General features: G+C 42.2%; 1 protein-coding gene across 10 annotated transcripts in view; it reads right to left on the bottom strand.

The window, feature by feature from the left end:
• Nucleotides 1-3,083: 3,083 nt before the first annotated feature.
• LOC131878156 (uncharacterized) overlaps nucleotides 3,084-10,878 on the bottom strand; it is a 16,494-nt gene continuing 8,699 nt past the window's right edge. For 2 of the 10 annotated variants that reach the window (XR_009372968.1, XR_009372967.1), the window contains 7 exons: nucleotides 5,255-5,335; nucleotides 5,005-5,175; nucleotides 4,611-4,944; nucleotides 4,350-4,524; nucleotides 3,966-4,282; nucleotides 3,644-3,885; nucleotides 3,084-3,455 (listed from right to left, as the gene is read on the bottom strand). Coding sequence is in view for 1 of the 10 variants with exons in the window: in XM_059224059.1 (XP_059080042.1) it covers nucleotides 4,068-4,282; nucleotides 4,350-4,524; nucleotides 4,611-4,705; nucleotides 4,770-4,944; nucleotides 5,005-5,070 (726 nt within the window). In the remaining 9 variants the exon portion in view is untranslated. The other 8 variants (XR_009372966.1, XR_009372965.1, XM_059224059.1 and 5 more) reach the window with 7 other exon arrangements.

Raw genomic sequence — 10,878 nt, 5'->3', positions numbered from 1 at the left:
GAATATGTGCCATTACAAATTTACAATTACATTATAAAAGATGTGCACGTTAACGGGCCCTTACGTGTTTAATCCGTGATGCATTCCTTCGACGCTGAAAGTCTGAAATCCATAGGAGCACATCAAGTTATGGCCTGGCTTAAACTTTCATTCGCGTTAGTTCTTACCATGTATATTTGACGATTTTCTTCCTCGTAAAAAGTTTGTTGGAGTTTTTCCCAAACATACTTTATGACTTCCCTAAACATGGATGTTAAACTTACCACCAAAAATGATATGTTTTGCTTGGGAGCGAACCAAATCAGATAGACAATGTCATTTATACCATGTTTAGTATAGCGATGACTTCTCTTCTTTTGGCAAAAAGCCTTCAATCTATCATCCTCAAAATACTTTGGTCGCTGAGGTTGAAGCAAGGTCATTTCGATTTGCATCCAACATATTGCTTGGACTCAAGATGGTCGTTGATCTGCTGCTGGGGTCATTGGATCATTTCCGCTTAACCCTTCGTTGAACGTTGTTGGTGCTTGTCCCAGGTGTAGGGTCCACATCCCGTTCTTCTTGATCTGATTCACTTGAGTCCCTTGTGCCGTCGCCGGTCTTGGATCGTTTTCAATTGATGGCTGGTTGTTGTGGGTTGGTGCTTGGCCCTGGTGCAGGAACCGCATCCCTTGTTTCTTGATCTGAATCAACTCTTCCAAATAGTCTTGCCTCTGCATCACGTTTCTTTCGCATTAACATTTCCACGGTCCTCTTTACACGAGCAATTCTATCTTGATCCATTGTCTATCCTGCAAAAGTGCTGTTTACCGATGCAAACAGCCTCTCTCTTTCATTGTTCCCTCATGTCAAATGACCTATTCGCAATTGCATTGCACCCTCTCATTGTCTCCTTGATCAACGATTTCTTGATCAATACTCAGTCTATTTTCTATCAAAGGGATTGGCAAACTTTCTGGTTACCCACGTACGTAGAGGGAAAAATTGTACAGCCGGTACAAATGTTTTGCTGACTAACCCTCTTTTCACACATCTTTTACAAGTTGCCAAGAATATGTTCTCAATTCCTCTCTTTTGCCGAGCAACTTTTACTACATAGACCGTGTTTAAAGGTTCAGCCACTTCGACAAAGTTTCTCGACAATTCCTCTCTTTTACGGAGCAACTTTTACTACATAGACGTTAAGGTTCAGCCAGTTCGACAAAATTTCTCGTCAATTCCTCTCTTTTGCGAGCAACTTTTACTGCATAGACGTTAAGGTTCAGCAACTTTGACAAAGTTTCTCGTCAATTCCTCTTCTTTGCCGAGCAACTTTTACTGCATAGACGTTAAGGTTCAGCGGTTCAACAAAATTTCTCGTCAATTCCTCTCTTTAGCCGAGCAACTTTTACTGCATAGACGTTAAGGTTCAGCCACTTTGACAAAGTTTCTCATCAATTCCTTCTTTTGCCGAGCAACTTTTACTACATAGACGTTAAGGTTCATGCAGTTCGACAAGATTTCTCGTCAATTTACTACATAGAGGATCCACCAGCTTTCAGACCCCCCTCGGACCCCGTCTTCTCTTGGCCAGATGGAACAGAGACTTCTCTCAATAAGGGTGACGCTCGAGAAGGAGGTGTCCTGTTGCCGCATTTCCTTTTCTTCAACTTAGAGCATATCCTTGACACCCTGGGAAATGGGCCCTTACTTAGCAAGGCCCTTACCATCCTTTGTGGCTTTACAGGAGCAGTGCAGTCCTTTGCTTTGAAAATGCCGGGCTGTTTGGCCGTTTTGGCTGGGTGAAGACTCAGAATGTTCTGTTTGCCTTGGCCTTGGTTTCCATTGACTGGCAGCATGAGTCAAAGAACTGAAGAAGATAAAATAATTAAGTTAATGCTTAAAGCCAACTGACATTTCATGACAAATTTACTGACCTCCTCAAAGAAGACGTCGAATTCCTTCAACTCCGTACAAAGATCAGCCAGTGGCGAGCAAATCAATTTGTTCCTGCATGTATTTAGTGGCTGTCGGGAAGATACCAATGAAAAAAACGCCACTTCGAATTGTTTGTAAAATCCAACAATGCCCTGCATTTTAATGAGCGTGTGAATAATCCATCAAGCCTAAACGGTATTCATACTCATCGTATTTTCAGTACTGATTCATCAGGACACCGATAGTGACACTGACACTTCTGATGATGATAAATGTGTTTGCTTTGAAAAAAGAAAAGAAACATAAGAATTAATTGAGATTGAATAAATCTTGCAACATTTAATCAATCTTGTCTTTTTCCAGTGGGAGTCCTACTTTTCAGTTGATGAAGAAAAATAATGTTTGACCGTCAAATTCAAATTAGTTCCGGAATTACCCCCAACAGATTAACGTTAGTCCTAGTTTTGGGAAAATCAATCTGCCAGTCAGAATGTAAATCAAGTAAAGCACCTTATATAACGTTGGTCAAGATAAAGATATTCGCTTGAAGCTTTTTTTAACGGACCGTCAATGAGTGAAAAGGTAACAGTAATCCATAAAAGGATGAAAATAGTAGTTGTTGATATGCCGCTATTCCCTTTTCATCTTAGAGCAAACTCGAGTTGGAAATGCTTCTGAACCGCGATGAACTATTTCGAAGTTCTTTGTTGAGTTATTTGTTGTGGCCCACCTGCTCACGACTCCGAATTTACATCACTTTTGGCTCAAGCCTTCCCTTCCCTTGAACGTCATGAGGCGAAAAGTTTACTCTTGCGAAATTTCGTTACTTTCGGCAAAACATCAGTTGGTGTGATCCATTTCAACGGGTTGTAAGGCCAGAACATTTGGACCTATACGCAGAAAAATCCACTCAAAAGCTTTTGATGTCAGGTGATTTTGGAAATGATGCCATGGAAAGAAAAGGTAGAAACTTGGACATTAATTTAGCATAAAAAAGTAAAGGCATTATTGGAAATGGGATCACACCATTACAACATTTCAGTCATTGTCGTCGCTATCCAGAAAAAACTATTATGCCACATAGTAGTCAAATAACGAGTGTTCCCTTTTAGTGTAAAATTTCTACTCAACAACGAGACATCTCACCACAACTCTCCGCCACATGTCTAATTCTAACCAATTCTAATTTCCTAACCAATTGCTTTGAAACCTTGATCTTGCGATTTCCATTGATTCGTGGAGCCCATTACATAATGATTGATTTGGCAACGGACTCAAACCTACCGCCGGATTTAATGTTTCGAAGTTTTATTTTACCAACCGAACATCAAATATTTCTTTTTTACATTTACGTACTTTGTCGGTCTACTGTTGATTGTTTCACATCGATTAAATAAAAACCACTATCACCAGGTAAATCATGTGTTTTTGCTAAATTTCCGTTTGTCAATAGTCGTCGTTGTTTTCTTCTTATACGGGATAAGACAACGAAATGGATCGCTCACGTCCAATCTCGATAAGACTGGGGTGTTGTTGACCTATAAAAATGAAATTGGAGAAACTTGTAGAAGATAGAATGATTCCCACATTATTAAATGCTTATCAATGGTGAGCATAACTAGCTCTTCACCTGGAGAAAAAATGAGAGAGACCAAGGTGGATTAGAAGCGATGGCTGTTGGAAGGGATGTGCACGTACGTATGTGTGTGTCGTAAAATCAACTTACCGAGTGGAGCTGAGAAATCAACCTCTAACCGTATCATACCATCTAAGACTGTTGGAATTAGATAGTCAAGATTGCTCTCGAGACTGGTACTGAAAAGCAACAAAAAAGGTGAAGATGGAATCCCTTAACTGACACTTTGAATAATCGAAATTTGAATGACCAGCTTTAGCCTTGAGTTGACAAATTGTAAACCCATACCATGTGTACATCCGCACACCAAACGTAACATCCATTCATAAAATCTGAAATGAAGGAAATTATCTCAAAATTGTTCCTGAAATTCAAATACTGCAATCTGCAAAAACATCCCCTTTTGACAAACCTTCATAACTTATCCCAGATGTAAAAGGCGAAGCTAAAAATGTGTTGAAAATTTGCCACCGGGCAAAAGCGATCTCATCATCATCCTTGCTTCCTTTGGTCGTCAATGGCCCAAAATCAAGGGTTGCAACTCACTCCTGCCATCATGGCACTTACCATTGATAGTCATCCTAATACTCTTGATGAATGAAGTTGATGTAGGCTCATTGGCCCCTTCCCTTCTGCCGTCTGTTCTGATTGTGGTCAAAGCTGACGCAACCGGCCACTTGCGGGAGAACTTGTAAGGATTTTTTGTTCTCCTTCCAACAAAGTTATCACCTGTCAGATTCATTTGTTACACAGCCTTATCTTAATAGATGAGAAACTCTAACTGAGTTTCATATACCTTCAATGAAAAAGACGTAGATCTTTTGAGGATTAGAGTGCCTCGAGAACAAACTATCACTACAAAAAATTGCGGAATTCTTCCCAATAATTGAAGATGTGGTCGTGAAACGTTTGGCATAAAGTCTGGCATTGTCGTGCTTCATTTTTTCTTCCAGTTTATTCACTAATTCGGGCTGAAAAGAACGGACAAGTGAAAAAAAAGTTGAAGTAAGAACTGCCTTCTTTTTGCCCACACCCAAATATTGAAATCTATGCTTACCATGAGGGCAGATATTTTTACGTGCAGCTTGAGTGAGACCAATGTCACCACAATATCATCCGTCTCGTAAGAGATAAAGGCTCGAAATTCATTAGCTAAGTACAAAAAAAAATATTAAATCACACATAAACACACATTTCCTATGTGGGACGGAAATATTTGTCTGGGTAAAAACGATTGTAACATCACAGCCATCAGGTAGCATGCCTTCCTCATTGAAAAAAATGCCGGTTTGTAGTTGGCCCATAAAAATTGAGGGATATGCTTTATATGTCTGAGGAATCGATTTAGTTAAAAATCGTTGACGTCTTTCCATAAAGCCTGCGTTATTTATCTGAAAAGGTTTTCGAAAAGGTTATAAACAAAAGAAAAAGTGAAATTATGGATTACCCACATCATTTGATTGCACACCGCCAGAGAGATCATCCTGGTAATAGCCCTCCATGCACTTTTGGCTCATCTTAGCGTCGTTACAGTAAGACAATGTTATAGATAAGTAAGAGACAAACTGACAATTGTCTCACTGAGGATTCAAAAGGGTTCCATTTACAATCAACCTGACCTCCTTGAACATGCAGTAAAAGAAAAGGATAAGTATAAAAATGAATCATTGAACCCATAGGGGTGAGAACCATTAACTGTACCTGGGAAGAATGTTAGCTACAATTCCAGGTCCACCAGTTGTTGGGCGGATTTCCAGAGGCAGTTGTGAGCTTAATGCCAGCCTGCCAAAAGCAACAAAACCATTCATGATGCAGGATTAAAAGTCATTGGTTGCAATATACTACCTCCACTATAATATTGGCCAAATGAATTGTGTTGCCACCGGTTTGTTTTGGTATCACAAAAGTCAGTTGGTCTTGGTTAGAAGTTAGAGCATTCGCTGAATATATAGGAATAATTTGACTTTGAGAAAACTGAGAATCACGGGGCAATTTGTGCAAAAATGAATCCACAAAACCAACAGTAGGCTCAGTTTGAGCAGGGACTATGAACGATTCCATGATTGAAGAATAGGCGAAGTATTTGCCCAACCAGCCAGTTCAAAAGATTTATGTGACTGATGAAAGGGGATGAAGCTTCATTGGTCATCCAACTCTTACAGGCGCTTCCAAACCTCATAGCTCATTGACCCCACGGTAACTTCAAAACAATAACATTCTTATGGAGAGGATCCTGAGCGACATACCCCGGTCTAAATCTCAACGAAACAAGCTTCCAGAAAAGGAGAGAAAGAAAGAAAGAGAAAGAGAGAGGAGGGAACTACTATTGCTGGGTACTATTGCTGAGGCGAGTCCGAACTCGAGCCGAAGGCACTCAAGACTTTTACTCGATTTTAGATAAATTGGCCGAAGTCGAGTCCGGACTTGTCAATCAAAAATATTGTTTTTTTTCGATTTCGAAAACCGAGTCTTTTTGCTTGACCTGACTCTACAGGCAAACCCGGTGATCATGGATGCGCAGCAGCAGGGGGCAGGCGTGAACCTCACCAACACCCTTATCCTGTCCCACAACATTACAAACTGGAAAAGGAGACAGGCAAACCCGGTGATCATGGATGCGCAGCAGCAGGGGGCAGGAGTTAACCACACCAACACCCTTATCCTGTCCCCCTATATAACAAACTGGAAAAGGAGACAGGCAAACCCGGTGATCATGGATGCGCAGCAGCAGGGGGCAGGCGTGAACCACACCAACACCCTTATCCTGTCCCACTACATAACAAACTGGAAAAGGAGACAGGCAAACCCGGTGATCATGGATGCGCAGCAGCAGGGGGCAGGCGTGAACCACACCAACACCCTTATCCTGTCCCACTACATAACAAACTGGAAAAGGAGACAGGCAAACCCGGTGATCATGGATGCGCAGCAGCAGGGGGCAGGCGTGAACCACACCAACACCCTTATCCTGTCCCACTACATACCAAACTGGAAAAGGAGACAGGCAAACCCGGTGATCATGGATGCGCAGCAGCAGGGGGCAGGCGTGAACCACACCAACACCCTTATCCTGTCCCACTACATACCAAACTGGAAAAGGAGACAGGCAAACCCGGTGATCATGGATGCGCAGCAGCAGGGGGCAGGCGTGAACCACACCAACACCCTTATCCTGTCCCACTACATACCAAACTGGAAAAGGAGACAGGCAAACCCGGTGATCATGGATGCGCAGCAGCAGGGGGCAGGCGTGAACCACACCAACACCCTTATCCTGTCCCACTACATACCAAACTGGAAAAGGAGACAGGCAAACCCGGTGATCATGGATGCGCAGCAGCAGGGGGCAGGCGTGAACCACACCAACACCCTTATCCTGTCCCACTACATACCAAACTGGAAAAGGAGACAGGCAAACCCGGTGATCATGGATGCGCAGCAGCAGGGGGCAGGCGTGAACCACACCAACACCCTTATCCTGTCCCACTACATACCAAACTGGAAAAGGAGACAGGCAAACCCGGTGATCATGGATGCGCAGCAGCAGGGGGCAGGCGTGAACCACACCAACACCCTTATCCTGTCCCACTACATACCAAACTGGAAAAGGAGACAGGCAAACCCGGTGATCATGGATGCGCAGCAGCAGGGGGCAGGCGTGAACCACACCAACACCCTTATCCTGTCCCACTACATACCAAACTGGAAAAGGAGACAGGCAAACCCGGTGATCATGGATGCGCAGCAGCAGGGGGCAGGCGTGAACCACACCAACACCCTTATCCTGTCCCACTACATACCAAACTGGAAAAGGAGACAGGCAAACCCGGTGATCATGGATGCGCAGCAGCAGGGGGCAGGCGTGAACCACACCAACACCCTTATCCTGTCCCACTACATACCAAACTGGAAAAGGAGACAGGCAAACCCGGTGATCATGGATGCGCAGCAGCAGGGGGCAGGCGTGAACCACACCAACACCCTTATCCTGTCCCACTACATACCAAACTGGAAAAGGAGACAGGCAAACCCGGTGATCATGGATGCGCAGCAGCAGGGGGCAGGCGTGAACCACACCAACACCCTTATCCTGTCCCACTACATACCAAACTGGAAAAGGAGACAGGCAAACCCGGTGATCATGGATGCGCAGCAGCAGGGGGCAGGCGTGAACCACACCAACACCCTTATCCTGTCCCACTACATACCAAACTGGAAAAGGAGACAGGCAAACCCGGTGATCATGGATGCGCAGCAGCAGGGGGCAGGCGTGAACCACACCAACACCCTTATCCTGTCCCACTACATACCAAACTGGAAAAGGAGACAGGCAAACCCGGTGATCATGGATGCGCAGCAGCAGGGGGCAGGCGTGAACCACACCAACACCCTTATCCTGTCCCCCTACATTACAAACTGGAAGCAGTAGCAGGCAGGTAGTGACGACCAAAAGAAGGAGTAAGCATGATACGCCCTCATCCTGTTCCTCTTTCAGGACAGGATGAGTGCGTATCATACTGCTCAGACTGCCCACAATTACTGGATTTGAACTGCTCTTCAACGTTTTTGCTAGTTTGCAACTCTTTTCGAACAAAGTCTTCCTATACTTTGGAATTTTTGTCCATGTGCCAGCTTCCGGAACACATTCAGAGATTACTAGACTGGAGCAAACTTCCTCAAAAATCTGAAACTAATTTAGCAATGGCTGTATCTATGGAAGATTACTGTTTCAGAATGGAAATCTGGTCTTGTTCTTCCACTCTTTCAGTAATCAATGACCAATGTTCATCTTTGAACTTGAACTTAGCCAAACCGACCTTTTTGGCCGGGCTTGCTTTAGAGGACGCCGGATTTTGAGTAATGGTAGACTTAGAGACACTATAGTAGAAGAGTATGAGCATGAGATTTTTGGTCCCAAAACGTCGTTTCTATTGTACTGTGCTTCTTCAGTTCACCCCACCAAGGCGGCTTTTTTGTGTTATGTATTTACTTCATTGTTGTCAAACGGAGCAACAAAATGAATCAGGCTCATTTTTTTAATTCAAAATAAAAAATGACCACCGCCAACTAATCGATGGAGAATAACGTTTATCATGATGCAGGGATGTAGGCCTGAAGGTGCGTTGGAATTTACAAAAGAATTTTGTGTCCGCCCATTCAGGAATACCAAATTCGTATCGGTGAATCTCTTTGAATGCCAATATTCTTGTTATTTGATGTTTTCAACTACACTTTCAATTTCTAATCCACTCTCAATTCCATTAAACTTGACATTTTTAAACGAAGAAAATGAATACGAATGAAATTACACTTACCTCTACCTTAAGTTAAAGCTTGGCAAATGGTAGTTTAACGAAATGTGTGCATCACTTTTGCCAATCCAGGGCTCAGGTTGCATCAATTGTAAATTTGAACCTTCCGAATCAGCTAAATTATTATTTTTTTACGGTCGTAGAGACTATAGAATAAAAAAAATCTTGCCCCCGATTTATTTTCTTGCTGAGTTCAACAACAATGAATTAAATACATAACACAAAAAAGCCGCCTTGGGGGTGAACTGAAGAACCACAGTACAATGGAAACGACGTTTTGGGACCAAAAATCTCATGCGCGTACTTTTCTATTACAGTGGCTCTAGGTCGACCTATCTCAAGAACATGATGATCGGACAGATTACTATATGTCATATAGGACATAGTGAATCAGATCAGAGTCATTGGAAAAGACCTAATCCAGAACCTTATTGGCTCTGGTTGCTACACCAACATGCTGGGAGAGATTGGGCAAGATGTCAAATTCCTCTAGCTTTTGGAACCACTGAGATGTCGATTTCGAAATGGAAATATATCTATCGGGCCTATCCTCCCACTCTACAATGTTAGCCAGAAAATTGAAGTCCCTAAAAATGAAAACCTTTGAGCAAACTGACTGGTCCAACTCATTTCCAGTGAATTGGAGAGCTGACATAAAAGAGTTCACTGAACAAGGAGGGGGGGACCTTTACATTGTTAAAATAGACAGATCAAGCCCATGGAGATGACAAACTAAGAACTCTGCTTCTCCATTCGAAATTCTTACATGACTAATGTGCAGGTCATTTCTAATATATACACATACGCCCCCCATGAGGGAAAATGGGATTGTCAGGGCGGACTCTATCATATCGAACTAAATTGAAACCAACCATGGCTAGCTCTTCTTCTCAGACCCCAGGTCGAAGCCAATTTTCTGTCATGGAAATGAACGAGACCTCTTTATCTAAAACTAGTTCCTCAAGAACCTTGATCTTTGTGCAATCCTTTTTGTTGCTCTCCAAGAAGTGTGGCAAGTCGATCAAGTACATCTTAACTTTAATGATTATAGTTTGGAATACGTTACGCGAATTGGGAAAAGAGTGGGTGGCGTAGGAGTGCTTTGCACAATCCTGTCTCATACTCAAAACCTCAAGATATTAGCCTAATGTCTGATGACCTTGAAGCAATTGGAATTGAAATGAAAGACTATTTGATTTTATCTGTTTATATTCCACCAAATGCAAATCTACAACAGGCTATCTTAGATCTTGAAATATTATGTTCTCTTTGCAAAAGTAAACCAATGTTTTTATGCGGAGACTTCAAAATGGATTTTATGTCGACTTGCTCCAAACCCCAGAAGCTGAATAACCATATGATATCCTTACAACTTGTACCTCTTATCAATAAATCAACAAGAATAACAGCTAAATCAAAAACCCAAATTGACAATATTTTTGCAAATCGCAAAAATAACGCCAAATGTGGAATTTCACTTTGTGATGCTAGCGACCAACTTGGTTTTTTTACTTCACTAGCAAATAAAAGTACTGAGACTAAAGAATTATTATTTAAGCATCATAGAAACACGAAAACTCATAACATCAACAATCTTTGCCAAATACTCCAGAGCGTGAGTTGGAACTTACCAGAATCCGACCCGGCCGAGGCCTTTTCAGATTTTAGGCAAACATTTTCTAAGGCCTTGAGACAGCATGCCCAATAATAAACAGAAAATACAAAACTTCTTCTACGTCTAGTCATCAAAATCCTTGGATGACTAAAAGACTCATTACGTCAAAAAAACATAAACATAAGTTGTATTCAAAATTTCAAAGAGTTCCCAATGAGAAGAATAGAAAAGAACTAAAAGGTTACTCTAGCATCTACTATATCCTATGGCGAACAATTTCAGCTTGATTTTAAATGGAAGTAAGATAACGCAAGTTGGCTCTCAATATAACGAAAAGGTGGCGAAATTTTTACAATCCAAAAATTTCTCTTTCTTTACATCGACGCAAGAACAAACGT

The sequence above is a fragment of the Tigriopus californicus genome, chromosome 3, assembly GCF_007210705.1.
Source record: "Tigriopus californicus strain San Diego chromosome 3, Tcal_SD_v2.1, whole genome shotgun sequence".
In the NCBI taxonomy this organism is placed as follows: Eukaryota; Metazoa; Arthropoda; class Copepoda; order Harpacticoida; family Harpacticidae; genus Tigriopus; species Tigriopus californicus.
This window is presented reverse-complemented; position numbering and strand designations above follow the sequence as displayed.